General features: G+C 45.6%; 1 protein-coding gene across 1 annotated transcript in view; it reads left to right on the forward strand.

Moving 5' to 3' along the window:
- MST1R (macrophage stimulating 1 receptor) overlaps positions 1–21,641 on the forward strand; it is a 397,230-nt gene that overhangs the window by 254,265 nt on the left and 121,324 nt on the right. Inside the window, exons 5-8 of the mRNA XM_086938800.1 lie at positions 7,294–7,464; positions 9,153–9,331; positions 14,952–15,090; positions 16,851–16,993. Of these exons, the coding sequence (XP_086794926.1) occupies positions 7,294–7,464; positions 9,153–9,331; positions 14,952–15,090; positions 16,851–16,993 (632 nt within the window). The remainder of the gene's footprint in view (positions 1–7,293; positions 7,465–9,152; positions 9,332–14,951; positions 15,091–16,850; positions 16,994–21,641) is intronic.

The raw sequence follows: 21,641 nt of genomic DNA on the forward strand, positions 1-21,641 counted from the left end.
GCCCTCTCCAACCAATCCAAGCGCTTCTCTCATGCTGGTTAGCAGCATCTGAATTGATTGGGGGAGCTCTCCATGCATTGGAGAAGGAAAAATACACATGACACGTGCAGCCCCATCGGTAAGTGTAGTTTTAGTTTATTTTTTTTGGAATGTGTAATGCATGTAAGCGTAGTGGTTGTATTTTATTTTGTAGTTAGTGTTCTGTTTCTTCTGAGACTTTTGGCAGGAGGGGGTATTTTATCTTTGGCTTTTGGAGGGAGGAGTGGTTTTATATGGGGATTTGGAGGAAGGGGTGCTTTCTTTTGTGTTTTTGGGGGGAAGTGGTGGGGCACTTCACTTGCCGCACCACTATCAAAGGGTACCAGCTGCCCTTGCCTACACCACATGTTCCCTTCAGAGTTCAACAGCACATGGCCCTTCAATTTGGTCCTTTTTACATCTTCACAAAGTAACATGGCTGCTATTCTGGACACAGTATTAGCATCCCTGCCTTGTTGGTAGTTCTGTTAAAGATGTTTGGAACTGGACCTGAAGGTGGAGCCTCTCAGCTCAGTGCAGATGTCATATTGCTATGGAATGAGCCTACACCTGGAAGTGGGGACTGCTTTCCTCCTCTGCAGGGATATTACGCCTGTAGTTTGCAATAGCTTTTGTGCGCTTCATCTTACCTACCTTCATTTTTGCTCACATTTCGGTTCCACGGTGTTCCTCTTTGATCCCCACAGCACCAATGTAACCTTGCAGTGTGGCTGGTGAGCCATAAAAGACTCCTAGGACAATGGTGTATATGCAGGGTGGCATTAGAATTTTGCGATTCTGTGGCTGCAGACTTTTCTGCATAATTATGGTGTTTCCACACAATCCATCATCTGTTGCATAATTTACATATTATAACAAAAAAACTGTTTCAGCTAAAACAGCTCAAGAGTTATAAAAATGCTGCCAGGCGTTTGTTTTCCGCAGTGGTAGGCCGTTGAAAAGGTTAACTAACATCATTTCAGTTGCTGATTGCTATGTTTAGATGTTAAACCAATAGTATTTGAGCGAGTCATTTGCCCAATCAATGTTGATGTGTAAAAATTACAAAAAGTGAAGCAATACTGCCACAAAATATGCTGCACTAGGTTGTATAATTTACCTCATTTGCTACATAATTTAGCTAACCCTGCAAATAATTTAGCTCTATCCTGCCACGTTATTCCAGTGGTTTGCCTCCAGTTTAGAAAACTTGAATCATAGAAGGGCCAATCCAGTCTTTCATCCCTCTGAGGTCATCACACTGCATACCATTACGTTAGATAACTGTTTTAAAGGAACATATAAAGGGCAGTTTTCTCTTTTCAATGGTCCTCTCGGTCGTGTTAAACTGGAGTTCCACTAAGCGAAGATTCAATTGTTAATATCGTAAAGTAGTCTGTTGGAGTTCTCTAGAGTTCGCGTGAAAATGTCGTAAATGCTTATATGTAGTGTTAGAAATACCTAATTTATTCTAAAATCCCCACATGCTTGGTTGGCATGCAGGAAGTCCCTTGAACAATTCGATAAAGGACAATGCTACGTTTTTGTGTTTGACTTTGGCGCCATCTTCTGTTTAAATGTGGGTGGACGTTTGGGTGTAGCCTAAGCGCCTTCGTTCGAGTAGAACACCTGAGGATGCTATCGAAAGCAGGTCCTACAAAACGAACTGCTGTGAACACGAACAGAGATCTGTTAATGTGACAAATTGAAACAGTAGAAGAGCAGATAAAGGAAAGGATGAATGGGAAAACGTTTGGTTTTAACTTAATAAACAATCCTATGAGCCCTCTGGCACTTCACACTCTACCACATCAGCCTATGAAATCAGGGTATTAAAACTTTGAAACAATAATTTACAAAAATAATTTAGTTAAAAAGGTATAGTTGGATAAAGTTTGAAATTATAAACTGGACCATTTCCACTATAACTTACCATTATCATGACTTGGTCTTCGTTCTCGAATTGCTGGGGTTTGAGAAATTAATTGCAAGGCGATTTTGAGGCTGATAAAACAGATGAGCCACATTAGAATATAAAAGCAAAAAAAAATGTCTAACTCAACAGTCGAACTGAATGCAAAATACATACACAATTAACATCTTTGAACGATACTTTTATGACTAAAGGTTTTGACCTACATATGTTTCAAACTATAGATTGTAAAATCTCCACCTAGATTTGAAATCAAAGGAATGGGCTCATGAAAGCGATAATGTTAGCGTTCTTTGGTAACAAAGAATGTGTCCTGAGGGCACTGACTTCTCTATAAGGAGGAAGGATGGCTTAGTTAAATAGTAATTGTATTTATATAGTGCTTACTACCCCTTACGAGGTGGCGAAGCGTTTTTCGGCGAGTAGCACACTACTCCGGAACCCAAAAAGATTTGTGGTGAATTAGTATAGGGAAATATGAAAATAATTTGAGCGGTGGACATGTGAGTCTGTTAGTTGGATTGAAAAGGGTGGTGGAGCGATAGGGAAGGATCTAGAAAGTTTTTATTTGGAGATCATAGCAGTAGGAGGAGACGTGGGATGAGTGAAGAAGAGATGGTGGGGGGGAGAGTCTCTAGAAGCAGATTATAGAGATAGGTGAGGTATTAGATGAATTTAGGATGGATACTTGAGGGAATGGTTTAGAAAGGCTTGTTTGGGATATCTGAATAGTAATAGAATGTTTGAGAGGATGTGGGGAGCAGGAGCGAATGGTATAGAAAGGGTTATTTTTTGGGATCATATTAGTAGAAAGGGGTTTGGGGTGAGTTAGAGATTGAGAGAGATATAGGGTGAGAAATAGGGTAGTACATTAGCGAGAGTAGTAGAATGAGGTAGGGGATGAGGTAGGGGAAATATTTAGAGAGGTATTGGATGAAATATATGGAAGTGCATTGGAGATATTGAATTAGGAGTAGGTAATAAATATAAAGATACATAAGTACATGGAAGGTATATATTTATAAGGAAGGTACCATAGCTACATTTAAGTTGTATTTAATAATCTCCGACTTTCAAGTGTCGCTGTACTTTCTGCTAATTTATTTGGTTGTATATTTTTTTTACTTTTGAATAATTCAGTAGTGAAGCAATTGTACATAAATATTATGATAAACATTACTTATTTACACAATGACCTATATACAAGTTAAACATGGAATAATATAACCATAGGTAATATGTGCATGTGTTATACAGACCTAACGAATATCTATATATTTGTAAACATGATTGTTATACACATTCATACAGAAGAAAACACATATCTAAATACATCTAATCTAAATAAATGCTTATATACAAAGGGATATGTTGTACATTTATGTTTGAGTATGGTGGTTATGTGGGGAAGAGCCAACTCTTGAGTAGTCTTCTGAACATAAGATAGTTATCCGTAGATCTAATGTTTGTGGGGTAAAGAGTTCCACAGTTTGGCTGCTTGAACTGAGAAGAATGAAACACCTATGTTTTTTCTTGTATGGTGGGATTTTGCGACAAGGTGCCAGTCTAGAGCAGAGGTTCCTTTCTTGAAGGTATGTGATGATTTTATTGCTGATGATGAGTGGCCCTGTTCTATTTATGGCTTTGTGGGTGAAACAAAGCAGCTTGAATGTGGATCTTCTGGCAACCGATAACCAACTTAGGGCTTTCAAGACAGGGGAGATGTGGGCTTGTGGCTCTACAAGTAAGAGTAGTCTGGCAGCAGAGTTCTGAATTCATTGGAGTGTTTTCATAGTTGTTAAAGATGGTCCATGGTAGATGCTATTGGGTTATCGAGTTTAGACAGAAAAAGAGAGATAGTACCCTGGACCTTGTGTTGAAATCCCAGGTGGGGGAAGATGCATCACACAGATTAGTAACAAAGCTTGATCTTGCTAGTTTGTACAATTGGGAATTCATTGATCGCTTGGAGTCCATGGTAATTCTGAAGTTTCTTACTTCCTTAGACACTTTAGGTGGTGTTCCCAGATTGTCAGGCCTGGTGGCAGTGGGGTCATAATTTTTCAATTGCCACATTTGAATATTTCTGTTCTGGAAGCAGTCAATGTGTGAAGGCTCCATGTCATCTATTGATCAGCGGCTCTAAGGCAACAGAAAATTTGTGAGTTTCCAATGTCTTTGGGGCTTTCCCGTTTCAGGACTGTTCATGTATCATCTGCATAGTTATCACATTTGAGGTGAAATTGATTGATTACCGCTGATAATGACTTCATGTAGATGTTGAAAAGCATGCATGAGATATTAGAGGGACCCCTGCTTTTGTTGAGTATGGTTTGGATGACAGAGGGTGGGTGTGTGTTATGGGCGATATTTGCTCTGTTTTGAAGATTGGATGTAATCCAGTTGGTCAGTTCTCTCCATGCCGGCTTCGTAGAGTCTTTTTATTAGTGTGTCATGGTTAGGCGTGGGCGGAAAATCCGTTCCGCTCGCGGATTTTGCGGATTTTCGGGAAATCCGCAATCCGCGAGATTTGCGAATTTCCCGCAAAAATCCGCAAATCCGCGAGCAGCGGATTTTGCTCGCACTGCTCGCACTGTTCGCGTGAGTTCGCGCCCCGCGAATAAGTGCAAAATTGCAGAAATACGATCTTAGCAAAACTGAAAGTAACTACTTACCAGGTTCAAAAGTTCAGGCTCATCATTAGTAGCCATTTCCTGGAGTGCTTCCTGAGGGGCCCCTCCAGAGTTCAGTTGCCAGTTGAAACTATTATGTGACCCTGCTCTGAACCTCAGAATAGTTACACATATGCCACAAAGGTCCTGAATTACAGCTAAGGGAGACAAGCAGGAGCCAGGCTGGAAGTTAAAATCCATTAATCAGCCCCTAATTCATTATTGTCAGTTGGGGCAGGGCAGGTGTTGTAACTAATTTTGCAACAATGAAAGCACTTAGCAAGTGCAAAAGATCACTAATCAGGGCGCACTAAGGAAGCAGGTGCCAGCTAAAAAAATATTCTGTGACACATGAATCAGCCCCAAATTAATTCAGGTCACTTGAGGCAGGGAAGGTGTGCTTTGCTTTGCCGAAAATAATGTACACTGGACAACCAGAGGGTGTGGTGATGAAACAGAGGGTGGCATGGGTGGGCCAGAGGGTGGCATGAGTAGTCAGAGAGTGGCAGTGGTGACAGAGAGTGGCAGTGATGAAGAAGAGTGTCCCAAACAGGCTGGACACGTAGAAACAACAAGTTCGCGAAACTTGCGACCCGACAGGTAAGTTCGCAATTTGCGAAAGTGTACAAAACCCTCGCGAACTGGCAGAAACACGGGCGAACACAAAAAAAAAAAAAATCCGCAAATTCGCGGGAATTCGCGGATTTTGCGGATTGCGAATCCGCAAATCCGCAAAATTCGCGAACGCGAGATCCGCAAAATTCGCTCATGCTTAGTCATGGTCAGCTATTTCAAAGGTATCTGAGAGGTCCAAGAGAAGTAGTGCAGTAACCCCGTTCCAATCAGCTGTGTTCTTATTGTCAACCTATATGGCAATGAGAGCAGATGTTGTGTCTCTTCCTTGACAGAATCCTGTTTGGAAGTATGGAACTAACTTCAATGAATTGACATCTGAGGGAATGCTGCTCTTTCTATCAGATTGCCCAGGAAAGACCATTTGTAATTTGCCTGTTAAAGATGGTCCATGGTAGAGGCTATTGGGTTATCGAGTTTAGACAGAACAAGAGAGATAGTAGCCTGGACCTTGTGTTGAAATACCAGGTGGGGGAAGATGCATCACACAGATTAGTAACAAAGCTTGATCTTGCTAGTTTGTACAATTGGGTATTCATTGATCGGTTGGAGTCCATGGCAATTCCGAAGTTTTTTACTTCCTTAGACACTTTAGGCGGTGTTCCCAGATTGTCAGGCCTGGTGGCAGTGGGGTCATAATTTTTCAATTGCCACATTTGAATATTTCTGTTCTGGAAGCAGTCAATGTGTGAAGGCTCCATGTCATCTACTGATCAGTGGCTCTAAGGAAACAGAAAATTTGTGAGTTTCCAAAGTCTTTGGGGCTTTCCAGTTTCAGGACTATTTGTGTGTCATCTGCATATTTATCGCATTAGAGGTGAAATTGATTGATTACCGCTGATAATGACTTCATGTAGATGTTGAAAAGCATGCATGAGATATTAGAGGGACCCCTGCTTTTGTTGAGTATGGTTTGGATGACAAAGGGTGTGTGTGTGTTATGGATGATATTTGCTCTGTTTTGAAGATTGGATGTAATCCAGTTGGTCAGTTCTCTCCATGCCGGCTTCGTAGAGTCTTTTTATTAGTGTGTCATGGTGAGCTGTGTCAAAGGTATCTGAAAGGTCCAAGAGAAGTAGTGCAGTAACCCCGTTCCAATCAGCTGTGTTCTTAATGTCATCCTAGATGGCAATGAGAGCAGATTTTGGGCCGCTTCCTTGACAGAATCCTGTTTGGAAGTCTGAAAGTATGGAACTAACTTCAATGAATTGCCATCTAAGGGAATGCTGCTCTTTCTATCAGATTGCCCAGGAAAGACCATTTGTAATTTGTCTGTAGCTGTTGGGGTTAAGTGGGTTCCAGTTTTTTTCTTTAGTAATGGGCGTATGTATGACTTTTTTAGGTCTTCTGGAAATATTCCTGTAGTTAAGGAGGTGGTGATGATTCTTACTGGTGTGGCAGCAGAGGTAGTTAGAAGAATGTTTTTGAAGGTTTATGGTGGGCATGGGCCATAAGGGCTGCCGGCAGGCCTGCATGCCTTGATCAGATCCATAAATTCATTGCGTGATATGAATTGGAAGGAATGCAGAGGCTGAGTTAGCCTGCTCTTGTAGGGTTTTTTGGAAAAGCTGGTGCTTTTTCTTGGTTTTAAATAGGAGTCCAACGTGTCTGCTTTAGTTGTGTTCAATGCTAGCTGGTGATATTTGCTGCGATGTGGGACACTTGTTCGAATTTCATCAACTCTAATTCAGTCGTCCAACATTCCGCAGTCATTAAATAGACTACTAGAAATAATAAATACTAACAGCGGTTATTAGCAGGCCTGTGGCTATAAGCGCTACAAACAAACCTTTATTAATGTTCCTTAGAAACTTAATACTTGCTGAGAGGTTAGAATCCTGAACAGGTAACTTATAAATTAACAGGCCCCACATACGCCCTGGAGTGGTTATGCAGTGCTTGCATTCTGTAAATGTTTGACAGCGTATGCTGCTATTTCTTACTTCTACATTTCATTTGTGTGACTTAGCTGTTCCCTTTTTCTTTTCTTTTCCATCCCTCGTCCCTAATTCTGGCTTTTTTCTACTGGACCGGAAGCTGTCGATGGTGAATGTGACAGGTCCTGGCTGCGAATACTTCCTCACCTGCAGCCGCTGCTTGCGGGCTCCACCGTTCATGGAATGCGGTTGGTGCGAGAACACCTGCACGCGCTCGCCCAAGTGCTCGGCCTCGTGGAATCAGGAAACCTGCTCCCCAGTCATCACTGAAGTAAGTATGCAGTGGACATGTCGACAACCTTTGTATGGTTATTTGCCATCATGATATGCTTTTTACCCATAAATGAGCGAGACACTGATCCTTTGACAGTTTCTAATGCCATTTATTTTTTTACTTCATTTCTACTCCTTTATTAATTTCCTAGGAAAGCTGGGATTCCCATCTAGATTTTCCTACAAATCTCTAGAATCCCAGGTCTGGTCGACTGAACCTTTTTCCCTGTCATAGAAGCGTAAAGGGAAGATCTTCATAAACACAGCTCATAACAACTTCATAAGGCCAATCCAAATTAGACTCAAGGGACCACTGACTACAAACTGAAATGTTGAAGATTTATTACACAGCCAAATATAGTTGGACATACAGACATCTCAACAATAAATTCAAGAAATAGACTGGCACTAATACAAAGGTAATTCTACGCAAGAGTCTCAAACGATTCAAAATAAAGACCAAGGTTAATTCCAGAAGCATTAAGCATACCATTACCGACAATATCGAAAGTCGGGACTGCAATTACAAAAAGGAAATAATCTGGTTAGACTGTCCCTACACTAACTCTAAGGTGACATCCCTAAATTATGGTTTACCCAGCAAGAATAAAGGTGTCAGCTGTGAAGACTTCCTAAGAAGTATATTCACTTCAAATAGGTGACTTTAATACTGAGCTCGTTCTAAGATGCTCCTTGCTGCACCCTACTCTGCCTCAAGTTCACCACTATCTACATCTCGCCTTTCCCAAGCCTAACTCCTAGACTGATGTCTACTCTCTACTCTCTGCTCCAGACTGCCTCTCCACCGTCGGGTGCTGTCCCTAATACAAAACCCCAAAAACAGTTGACACGCCTTCAGACACGCCCCTCTGGCAGGTGTAGTTCCACGGAGTTTTCCACTATGGCGCCTCTCCATCCAGCGTCCGTTGGAGTGTCCTTGGGTCCCAGGCACCTTCTCCGCTCAATGTTGCACTCCCAAATTCTTGGGCAGCATCTCTGCGTTCGTGCCTACTATCCTAACTTCTAAACAATGGACTTTTCTACCTAACAAGCCTTGTGGCCTGCCCCTGCAAGCTAAAATACGTGAAACCATCCTTGCAACATTCAGAATTACAATTTTAATATTTGATGAGGACAGCCTTTCCCAGGCGAGAGAAATAATTTCTTTCCAAGTTAGACTAACCAAGGAAAAAATACAGTTAGGCCTCTACTGGCTTTAACATGTCCCAGGCCTTTGGACCTTTAAACACATTTGTAATACAACATTACATTACATTTCATCACTTTCAAATACATTCTACAAGGAATATCTTTCACATTAAACTCTATGTTAATCCACTTGTTAATAAACACATGTATCATTTCATTAAAGCACATCATTGTTAACACAACATTTCACATACGATTTTCTACGTTATGCAACCTCACATTTTCTAATTAAGGCACTATATTAATCTATGATTAATAAACGCACCACCCATATTGCACTGATCCCCGGCCTACCATTGCATTTCTAAACTACTTTAGCAAAGGTCCTCTAAATATGTGGGTGCTGACTACTTGGGATTATAATGCACCCCTACACAATTTCAAAATAACAGGGCGCCCTCTCATCCGCTTTCTGCTTTCTCTGATGATCATTTTTTTATTTCAAAGTATTTTAACTCTATACAATTTACCTTTCAGTTTTACCCAAAAAGTGCTCCTGTGTCTGCCACCACGGAGATAACGCTGTGCGGCAGAGATTTCCAGTCTCGGATTGTGTACTCCTCCGAGCCTGAATTTGCAATTTCACACGATACACACAAAATCATGGTGGGAGAGACGCCTTGCAACGTTATTCCTGAAAAAAGCCACATCAAGAGGTGAGCGAGCAGCGCTGGGAAAGTAGACATGGGCTGCATTGACGAATAGAGGGCAAGCCTTATGTACAGTGTATCAGTGGGAATGTAATTTTTTAAAAGTCATATTGGCCAGTTCAGAATGCAGAGTATCGACTGCTGAGCCGGAGTTGGAAAAAGAAAAGGAATGTTAATGGCCCTTGAAATGTCTCAATTTTGCTGTGGAAGGATCGACACCAGTCTGCAGCTAAAAGGAGACGTTTGGTTTCCTTTGTCACTGTGTAATTTGTGTGTGGCATCACCAACTCTGGAAGACCATAGTTTTCTCCATTGTCGTGGAAGCCTCTTGTGGAACCACCTCTGCAGTTGAAAGAGGTCTCTCTGGCCATGTAATCGTTACTCTTTTTGAAGGGATTACTCTCTAAAAATGTCCTTGCATTGTAAATTAAAGTACAGTTTGTCCTTTGTGTCCTTCACGAGAGGAAGCTTCTCTGCTGGGATAGTGGGAATTCTGTCATCATTAATTCTGAAGGCTTGAAGCACCTGTTCCCTTTTTCACTGTTAAAACAGCACCCACCACCACTTCAGTGGGTGGGGGGGGGGGGGGGGGGGGATAGCAGTTGTAGTTGGTTGCAGTGAATGAGTAAACCTGCCTGTGGGGGTTGTGTGGAAGGCTCATGGGACCCTCATTCCCCTTCCAAATGGCTGCCCCGATTGTGCCAGCTTTTTGTGCCACATAGTAACTGTGCCCCCTGACCTCTTTTTTTGTCTCTTCACCTGTTTCCATAATGCAGTGCAGACCTAGTGGCAAAGCATTTCCCTCATTTGTTGCGGGCCATGTCCCATGCAAATGTGGAAACACGTCCTTAAGATTGTGGCGGTGCCATCAGGATAACAGAAGGGGCCGCACAAGAGTCTGCAGCTCCTTCTGTAATACAGCAGTGCCCCAGCGGCGCAGAAAATGGGTGCACATCAGTGGCGGCTAGTGATAATTGAAAGTGGTGAGGCGAATCAACAACAACAGGTCTCGAGGCTCACAGCTAATGCACACCCATTTCGGTCGGTATACCATCGATTTTTCAAACCAACAACAGCCTTATTTTACTAACAGACACCATTTCACAGCTGATGGGGTTACAGTATGCCAGGCAAATGGGCCCTGGAAAGAGCCTGATGCACCCTTCATGTGCTACTAGAGCATGTCCACCTGCCGGTCACCTTATCACCTTATTTGCAGTATATTTTCCATGTAATCAAGTGGAGTCAATTTTTGTACCTCAGTGTGTATTCACATTGTGTGAGATTTGTTTAATTGCTCGTCGGTTTGACACACAACTGTAAATTAAACAAAACCACACTGTTCTTACTTATGGAAAATTAAACAAAAAACAGAATCTCTGGGCAGGTTTGAATTTTCGGCTGCAGGTGTCCTGCGGGCACCTCCACACACATGCAGCCTTTTTTACAGTCCAGAAGTGGAACCGTGGTCCCTCTCAGGGGTACAGGCTGTTTCATGAGTCTGTGAATGTGCAAAGCTGCACACTTCTCGGAGTCGGACATAATATTAGTCTGAAGCAAATATAAAGTCATATGGCCATGGTCACTGAAATAATGGCTGCAAGGCAGGGACAACGTATGCAGCAGGGTTTCCGAAATTGCACAGATGTCGCATTTGCGCAAAGTAACCTAATTTTTAAAACCCTATCCCAACAGTGCGCTAGATGGTGGTGAATTTGTTAGTGTGAAAGATACCTACAGACTTTTCCTACAATTAAAAGAGGGCCCCTTTTATTCTCCCTATAGCGCCATTTATTTTAAAGCGAACATTGATGTTAATGCGTCAATTCCAGGTGCAGTCAGTGTGAGCTTACTGAAATCGATACCTTACCAGTTCCTTATGAAAACAAAATCATTAAACCCATTTGTATCAATTGCATAATCATTATGGGAGTGGCTCAATCTGATCAGTTTTAAGATTCATTTACCCGGTCACCCTCTTTTCTGCCTCATCAGAACCCCACAAAAGATGAAAGCAATGAACATTTCACCTCCCAAATATATCACCGCCAACTCCCCTGTACCCTCAATAGAAAAAAATAGTCGGCAAACACCCAGGCCAGTCTCTGCCACCACTGCCACCCTCCATTAGAACAACTTCTCAGGCGACACTCTGGGTCCCTAATATGAATATTTAACTGCCTCAGCGCGCAGGCCTGCGCAGTAGCTCTGAATGGCCGGCAGGGTTGGTACAGAATCAGATACGTGTGTGTCACAGCCAGAAAATCTGAATTCTCGTGCAAAGTCATATTTTATCCGCTGCTAAACGTGTGCGCTATAAAACTTTCCTCACACAATCAAAGTGGCGTAACTTCTATTTTCTGTGGCACCAGTGTTATAGACAGGCTTCATGTTAGTTGAGAGTCGGGGAGGGAGTCGCACGGGGGGGGGGGGAGGAAATCGCATGGGGCGGAGTCGCACCCATGGGGGGGGGGGGAGACATGCGGGGAGGGGGTGTTATAAAATAAAGTTTTTAAAAAACTTCCGTGCCGCCTCTGCTGTCTGCTCCTGGGCCGGGGTCCACGCCTTCAACGTCTTCTGCGGGGGTGCTGCTGCTTCTAGGCACCACCATTAATTCAGAATACAGCCATGGGTCACACAACACACTACTCAACCCCCTCTACCCTGAGCTACTAGCACTCCGAGGACTTCATCGTATAGATTACCGCCTGTGTATACACTATACACCGACCACCCCGAGCTCACACTGACCACCCCCCAGGGAGAACACTGACGGGCCCTCCAAGCACAGACTGAGCACCCCTCAAAGGGCTCAGTTAGCACCCCTCATAATCTCTCGCAGCACGCACTTAGGACGGGCCCCTCCTTCTGACCCTGGAAATGCACGCTCACCCGGCCGCCAATGAAGCAGACTGGTGGCAACCCCTCGGCCAATCCAGGCGCCAGGATTGGCTTGGGCATTGACTGTCCCCGCCCATAGCAGACCGGGGACTGCGGCCACTGGCCAGTAGCAGCCCTCGCTCACTCTCCTGATGTGCAGGACACTGCAGGGATCGCTACTAGTACGCATGTTCGGGCTAGACAGAAAACAGACCAGCCCAAACCCGAACATGCGCACTGGGCCTGCTGTTGTCATAGTGTCACTCAAACAACAAACCCAACCCTGCAGTGCTGTGCTGGAGTGCTGCCCCACCCCCTTCAACGTCCTGACTGACTCTGGCATGGCCGGCGACCAGGACGAGTCATAACAGTTAACGAGGAGATTCGGAGAAGAATGACTAAGAAGAATGTGGTGTGAATAGTATTAGTGGGGCAACGCCCCAACTCCCCCAATGGACGCACCGCCACTGGTGCACATGCTCATTGCAGCCTCTAGGCACTGTCTGTAATGGCAGCCCCTGGTATCTCTCTGGATCATTCTCTTAGGTGGAGTAAAACGGTGGTTGCTTGAATGTGAACTCTACCACCCCACAATTTCAGTTTCCATTCGATTCAATGCCTCCATTCCTTATGAAGAGGTCATGTGATTGTGAAAGTGGAAGCAAGTTCCATGCTCAGTAACTGTTACTATTCCAAATGGATGTTGAAAGTGAAGATGCTTTTACTGATTTTTGGACACCTGAGCTGTGCAAGCAGAAAAGCAAGATGTTGAAGGTCTTTTTGTCCTGAAAATACTTTTGCTACAGCTACATCACAACTCAACATATAAACAATCCAAACATCAATGCATACAAAATGCATTACATAGAAAGGTTGCAATTTACCGTTGAGATCATTATAGAGATCTGATGCTACTCAGTAGTTCTAATGTGCATGCCTCTCCTCTCTCAGAGGTGCATATTCAAATAGAGACACTCGTCAAGAGAGTAGCCAGAAAATTAAAATACCGCCCACTTTGAACCAAAGCACTAATGGCACCAGGCAAGCGCAGCAAGTGAGCCCGACCCTCCCTAGAAGCATTCAAGCATCTATCCATTCAGCCTTCAACACTTTCATCCACCGCTGCTGTCCACCATTTCACCATTATATTCTGCCATTCATTCGTTCTTTCATCCATCCTTTCATCCATCTCTTCATCCATTATCTCACCTAGCTACTCTTTCACCCTGTAAAGTGCCACCCGCCCTCTACCCAAGCAACATGTAGCACGGACCCTGGAGGCTGGGTGCGACCCCCAGGTATAGATAAAGCTGTCAGTGGGCCGCTTGTGGCCAGATCCAGTCAGAGATCCAAGTGTGTCTAGTGTCTGCTTTGTCGACCCTCGGGACGGTGGCCGGTACATGTAGGCCCCGGCCATAACACACCCATCCTTCCTTTTAACTTTCCACCAGTCTTTTACTTTTCTGTCAACGCATCTTTCTTTAGCGTTAATTATGCACATTTGCCTTCCAAGTTGCAGATGCAAGAACCCCTTAAATAACTCCACCCCCACTGTAGCTGCTAATGTGGGGGGCTTACAACGCCCCTGCACTCTATATTGCACCAGATGCTTTAACATGAGGGGTGCAGTGCTGATCCATGAGGGATGGATCTATGCTTGATTAACCACTATCTAAGTAATTCCTTGTTAGATTCAGGAGTCTATATTTGTCTCCAGTCGATAACCTGAAAATCGGCATGGGGCCGACACTAGTGTACCAACGCTGAACAGGCATGCACTAGCAAATTTGTATGCTGTGCATCCCTAATCTAGGGCTGCAGCATGCAGGGTTTAAAATGCTGGCCATTAACTCTTCCCAAAAAGGTATGTGAAGAGGAGATGTGCTGGATCATTTATTCCACAGCAAGGAAGGGACTCCATCTCCTTTCATTGAGAACACCGAAAACTACATGATTGTAAATATTTTCAGGTATACAGATGACAAGATTGGCAGCTTTGGGTGTTTGAGGTAAGGGTCTCCCATGATATAGCCTACACCAAACTGAGACTTCTCATTTGGGAACACCCTGTACAACTAAACTCTAACAATGCGGTACCATTACATCGCAGGTTTTACAACGAAAGTCGTTACAACGACTTTCGCTGGAGGGCGCTCTAGGATAGGGAATATTTTAATTTACTATCCAACACCTTCCCTACTATCCACGGGGACTGGAGTTGGAATAGTAAATTAAACTATTCACTATCCAGCGCCCCCCAACGCAAGTCGTTGTAACGACTTGCGTTGTAAAACCTGCGTTGTAACGGTACGCGTGGTAATACCACACGTTGTACCGTCATACATCCCTTCTCAGTTGGTAAAGAGTATGCTTAAATGACACCAAAGTCGGTTGATGGATAAATATCTTGTAGTACATTCTATAAGCTGACTTATTACATATAAAAAAGTTCCCCTACGCAATTTTAGCAAGTCACTTCTAACCTGAAGCCCTAAAATGTGTTTGCTGTCCTTTGTACAACTTTTGTTTGGGAATTTTCCGGTAACCTTCGCATTGTGTACAGGGAACATAGCACCACCTGTTGCGAGATTTTTTAAATGGAAGTCATCTCTGCTTGACGAGTGTGCAAATTTGTATGTGAGGGTTGTTACTGCTTTGTGTTGTTTAACAAGAATGATGTTTCTTGCGGCTTTCTTCTTGGCATGACTGCTAATTTACTGATCCTAAACCCTGCTTGCTTACACAGCTTGGTTTGTGTCCTTCAAAATGTGGGATCACAGGCAGCGACTCAGTCCACCGACATCGTAGTGACCATCGAGGAGAAGAAAGGGAATTCTCCATACCGGATCCTTGGCACAGCAGCAATTACAGGCTTCTCATTTGTGGTACGTTTCTAGAACCTCTGTCCTCTTTCGACTGAGTCACAAGGGTGCCATGGTAGATGTCTGCCTTGTCATTGGTCCATCACTGAGTGTGCTATTGAAACTTTGAGATCGCAAACATGATCAAATGGATTGCTAGTGCGGAAGCATACTTGTGGTGCTGAATCCTGAACATCAATGAATATATGGAAAAAGTATCATGGGTGGCTCATTGTCACTGTGGACAATGAGTGTCAAATGTTGTGACTCCTGGCGTATTCATTTAAACCTTGATTCTAAGGTGAGTGTTCAGCGCACAGGGCTGTGTAGTTGAATAGGAATGGGGTGCAACACTTGTGACATTCTTTCCTGTTCTCACAAGATTAAGCATTGTATCACATCTTCATGCCAGAATATTACTGCATATGTCTGAGAAAGTGAACCACTTCCAACACTGGATGCTTAGAAAAAACTGTTTCATGTTTGGGAATGCAAACACTGGGACAGTGTGCTGCTGTTCCTTGTAGGCTATCCTCCCTATCTTTGTAGCCAACCGCAGTGACTTGGGAATAGCGACCTGCCCATTCATTTTTCATTAGGCAGTCCATTCTGCAACACACTGCAGCTGTGGAGCTTGCGACGCAACCTCTTACTTCATAGGTCGCATTACAGAATGAAAGACCAGTTACAAAAGGTCGGTGTGCAGTTTGCGACGATCTTTTAGTACATCGGCCCATGACCGGAATTGCCTGGTACTGAATAATCAGACTTTTGAATCTGAATCGGACATGACCACATTGCTATGGAATTGCATCAAATGCTACTCTGTCATTGATAAAAACACATCCTTGTACAAACGAAAAATAATTGGAACATAGGAATGTTGGGCGCTCCATTGAAGACAACGGATTGCTCCGGGCTTCTAATGGTTGGTAGAAGCCCGGAGAATCAACATTCCAATGTTTTTCTTTCACAGCAGCAGCTGTGAATGTGGGCCTCACTGACCTCGACAGGATTTCAACCCCTCGGACTACGTGAGGCCTTTATTTTACTAATGAAAACATTCTGCACTCTAAGAGAAGAATGTTCTAATAGCCTTATAGCCCTCCGTTGCAGGCTATACCGGCCATTAAAGGCCTGCACCCTTGTTAAAGACATTTGCCTCGGCTCAGGCTTTCAACTCTGGAGCGGGTCTTTAATGGCAGGTATAGTCCGCTAGGGTGGGCTATGAGGCTATATTGGAGCATCCTCAGTGCTGGAATTTTTGCCTACCACATGCAGTGCAAAGCTACACCTGTTAAGAGTATCACCTGCAGATCACCCTGTCATGATGTATGTAATCATTCAAACTGTGTGGTCAAGAAAGGAGGTGTGCAGTGTTGACCCTCAAAGGCTGGGTATATGCAGCCGCAGCCGCTGCAGGCAAGAGCGGTGGTGCCAGGTGAGGGGGGATTTCGAGAGACAACCATGAGGGAAAGTTAAATAAATAAATATTTTTCTCTTGTGGTCACCTCTCGAAATCCCCCCCTCACCTGACCCCACCGCTCGTACCTGCTGCGGCCCCGGCTGGGTATATGCCACAATTTGGATGACATCCACTTAAGATAAATGTACATAGAGTGAATACATGCATATTTAACTAAGTCAAATGTGAGACAGAAATTCTTGCATGGCTTCTGCTGTTGTTAAACCAGTGTTAGGAACTGTTCTAGAGCAATGTTACTTTGACATCTACATGTTTCTCTGTACTCAAATCTTGATTGCATGTGTTTTTGTTTAACTAGGAGCCCGTCATAACATCTGTTATTCCATCATTTGGGCCTCTGGCTGGCGGCACTGAGATTGCTATAAGAGGGAAGAATCTGATGGGTGGAAACAAAAGAAAAGTTTTCATAAATGGAGTAGAGTGTCTTTTAGCAGGTGCCAGGTAAGTTGGCTTGTTTAAGATGGTTAGTGTTTCCAGATGGACGTCTTTGGGCATTTTCTTATTTTACTAGTCATAGACTCCTCCCCAAAGTGGAACAAGCAACTAGCAACAAGAACTACTGGTCTATTAATCTTAACTCTGTTTTTTCTCTTGATTTTGATTTATAATTAGAAATCTCAGTTCGTTGCCATAAATTAGACTTTGGTTTTGAGCACGGTTGAATGCTATACTGATATTACCCTTGTGCAGAATTTGATAGAATTTGGCAATCTTTTCTCAGTTGTGATGTTTGATTTCGGGTCAATATTTTCATTTTGATGTTTGATTGTAGTTGACTGGATTAATGAGCAGTTTTTGTATGCCCAAACATGGGTCCAGTGCGCTCCATGCCACTGGAGATCCTGTTTGATGAGGGCTGAAAGCCAGAAACCGGTCCTAGGATGCTTGTTTCCAGTCCAGGGAGGATCTGGCCTAGCAGTTCATGCTGGACTGTTCCCATTGAGCGCAGGGTCAAGACTGATTTGAATAAGGCTGGGTCCAAACTGGAATGACATGGTGAGCAAAACAATTATGGATTTAGGTCCAGATCTCTGTACTGGGGTGAATGTATGACATTGTTCTACAATCCCATTCTGTCCATCATTGTTCTTTTTGCTTTTGTCACCCCGAGTGGGACGGGTATGCCCAGACGTGGGTCGCGTGCTCTCCATTCCACTGGAGTCCAGCTATCCTGGCTGATAAGGGCTGAAAACCCAAAACTGGTCCTAGGATGCTTATTTCCAGTCCAAGGAGGACCTGGCCTGGCAGTTCGGGCTGGACTGTTCCCATTGGGAGCAGGGTCATGACTGATTTGCATATGGCTGGGTCCAAACTGGAATGGCATGGTGAGCAAAACAACTATTCTGCATTCTGTCCATTAATTGTTGTTTTTGCTGTATTTTTGGTTCATTCCAAAAAAAGTTCCAAGAAGCAGCTACGGCAGCTGGTTGTAAAGGAATCAGTGAGACACATTCTTTTCAACCATCTTTCTAAGCTTTTTTCTCCTTTAAAAGAACAAGAGCCATTCTTCCAGTGTTGCACGACCCAGGCTGTTTACTTCGTAATGCAAAGGCAGTTTTGAGAAGTAAATACCATTCAAGGTATGGTGACGCACAAATTCCAGTGCATTTACCCCTCTTGAAGTGCGATCACAAATCTTAGTAAACCGTAGTCATCTGTGATGCACTGTTTATGAGCCATTCACATCTTTAGACAACTAGAACATGATTTGCCATGTGTTATCGGTTACATTGCATATTTAAAAGCAATTCTCTAATTAATTAAAATATACTTGCAATATTTCTTTTCTTGTCACAGCGTAGTGTGAATCCGTTCTGCTCTAGCCGAAAATAAGAATCTACTTTGAACTGCAGCTTTTATCATGACCTTGCCAAGGCAAAAAGGATGGGTAATATCTGGGGGGCGCTAGAGGGCGCACTGCGGAATGGCCGCACTGTCGTGAGGCTCCCGCTGCCCGGAGCTATTATCCGCCTAGGGATCCTGATTACCATCGCTGCGCCCTGATCTGACCCCACAGATCTACTGGGATATCGACTGACTACCCACGGTCCAACTCCTGGGCCATTCGGAGGTTGCTGGCCGAAGTTACGAGGATCCCAAGTTTCTCCGACTTGCGCTCTGGAAGTCTGATGCCCCCTGGCCCGGCGTCATCGGGCATGCCAGTCCGGGGCTCTGCACGTGGGGTGTAGGCCTTGCTCCGCCCCTCTCCACCGGGCCCGCTCGCTGGCCGGGCAAGCCGTTTGGCTCTTCCTTGCTGTCGGACTTATCTCTTGGATCCTACATCTGCCAGCCCGAATACCATTGCTCACGGGGGCGCAACGGATCTTCTTCTTATTTTCTGGGGGCTCGCCCCTTTGGACTGGAAGTGGAGACGGCCATCTTCTCGTCGTTGGGAGTGGCGGGGCGCGCTGGCCTGCTCGTGCCCCCACGATTCGAGCTTTTCTGGCCATACCCTTTGTCCGACCTATATCCTGACTCCTATTTGCTTTGGTCTCCCATTGCATCATTAGCGCACCATTATGGGGAAGCCGGACACTAAACAATCCAAATTGTCCTTTGACTCTGGAGGGGCTAGGCGGGGGACGCGTTTGCTCCAGGAGGCCGGGACTTCGCGGTCCCCCCCCCGAATGTCGCTGACAGTGTCCCGCAACTACCACCACCGGACTTTACCCAAATGATGTAGGAGATGAGGCAGGGGTTTGCCACGATAGTGGACAAAGTGGACTAGATATCGTCACGCATGGATGCGGTCGTCCGGAAGCTGGACGTGCATGAGGAGCGATTGACGGCGGCGGAACAGCGCATTTCGGACCATGATGACACGGCGGCCACCCATACCACCCAACTGGCGAGAATGGACAATATCTTGCGTGTCATTGCCGCTAAGAATGAGGAGTTGGAGGCGAGGAGTAGGCGCAACAACGTGCACATCGTAGGTGTGCCGGAGTCCACGAATGTGGGCAAAATGGAGACTTATGTGGAGAGGCTACTGGTGGGCGCCATTGGGGCGGAAGTGTTCTCATCCCAGTTCATCGTTGAGAGGGCGCATCGGACACTGGGACCTCGGCCGGCCTCTGGGGCTGCACCGCGCCCCATCATTGCGCGCCTTTTGAACTATCGTGACCGAGACGCCGCCCTCCAGGCTGCCCGCACTAACAGGGCCCTTTCCTTCGAAGGGGTGTCTTTCACCATGTACCCCGACTTCACGCCGATGGTGCAGGACCAGCGTCGTAAGTTCCTGGGGGTGAAAAAGAAGCTTCGGGATCTACAGGTGGACTACGCCTTGCTGTACCCTGCTAAACTTAGAGTGACGCACCAGGCTAAACAACATTTTTTCACCAACCCACAGCATGCTGAGGATTTTGCGAAGCGCCTCCAGCGCGAGCGAGCAGCTGCGGATCGGGGAGGCGATCGAGACCCTGAGGATGAACATTCGGCGGCTGAGGAGGAGGTCGCTTGATTGTGGTGACTTTGGTCGTTTTTTTTTTTTTAAATATATTTTTATTGCAGAGTTATAAACCACAGGATACAATTAATCAGCCAGTACACTTGTGAGATCCCCCCGTCCAATAAGAATTCCCAGTCGTACACAGCCATTCAGCCCGCATCCCGGAGGCCGGGCGGCATATTATATCGCTCAAGAGGAACACATCACAGTGTACCGTAGGGACCCTGGTTGAAAGATCGTTTTGCGTATCTGCTTTTACCCCCCCACCCACAACAACATTCCCGTCAGCCATCCCAGTGATAGTCAGTGATGTCGCCTTTGTCGGGACCTGCCCTAGGCTCCATGGGTCGTCACTCCTGGCCGCTCCACCCAGCCCTTCTACCCTCCACATAGTAACCACCGTCCCAGTAGATCCAAGACCCTAACAAGCGACCATCTAATGGCTTCCGGCCCTCCCCAAACACCCAACAGCCAACCCCCCCAAAGCTCCCCCTCCCCTGGCAACTGCTAAGGTGTGTGCCTCGTCCTGTCGAATTGGATGGGTCTACTACAGTGCTTGGTGCTATACTTCTGTGTTCGCCCCGCGGTGTCCAGCGGCTCAGTCCTCACCATCCTCATCCTCTACCAAAGAATCACGCATAGCCTGTACCACTAACTCCCATGCACGCGCCGCATCCAATGCCTTCTCATTCCCCAACTTTACAGCTTGCTTCATCCGGAGCACACTCTCGCAGTCAGACCACCGCAGCAGCTCATTCTTCCATCTACGCAGTGAGGGTCCCCCCCTGGACTTCCAATGCCACGATATTTCCCTCTGTGCCAATATCAGGCCCAGGTCTATGAATTTGCTTGTCACCCTGGTGTGCTTAGTATGCGGGAACCAGAGCAATGGGCACACCGCCATGTCGAATTCCACCTCCCTGTCAGTCACTTCATTCAGAAGTTCCCCTACCTCCGCCCAATAGGTCCCCAGTTGTGGGCACCCCCAAAACAAGTGGTCCATGTCCGCTCCCTGGGACGAGCACCGCGGGCAACAGGCATCCGGCACCTGAAAGTACCGCTGTAATTTCTCAGGAGTTAAATAGGCCCTATGGAGCACATAGAAATGCACCTGCTGAAAACGCGCGTTTCTAGTGCCCTTCCACGTGCGTCGCAGGATGTGACCCCATGCCGTATCCGGTATGGGCCGGCCGACGCTCACCTCCCATTTAGCCTTGAGCCCTTGGAGAGGTTCCAACCCCTCGTTCAGCATCCTATTATGGAGGCACGTCACAGCTTTGAACGTACCAGCCGCCATCACCACATATTGGCACGCCATAGTCGTCGTGGGTTCCAGGAGCCCCTCTCTCCAGTGTTTCTGTATGGCAGCCACCACTGCCGCGTGTAGGAGAAAGCCCCCAGCAGGCAGCCCGAACTGGTCCCGGAGCACTTCGAACGGCGCCAAAGCCCCATCTATGTACAAGTCGCCCACCACCTGCAGTCCCACCTCCTCCCAATCCAGCAACGGGGACCAATCTCCTCCGTGCGGCAATGCCGTCAACATCCCGATCGGGATCTCCGGGGCATAAGGCCGCGATGCCCTCGCTCTCCGAAGGCTCCGTTGCCAGCACAGCCGGAGCGTCCGCTCTTCCATGGTGAGGG

The sequence above is a fragment of the Lissotriton vulgaris genome, chromosome 9 (assembly GCF_964263255.1).
Source record: "Lissotriton vulgaris chromosome 9, aLisVul1.2, whole genome shotgun sequence".
In the NCBI taxonomy this organism is placed as follows: Eukaryota; Metazoa; Chordata; class Amphibia; order Caudata; family Salamandridae; genus Lissotriton; species Lissotriton vulgaris.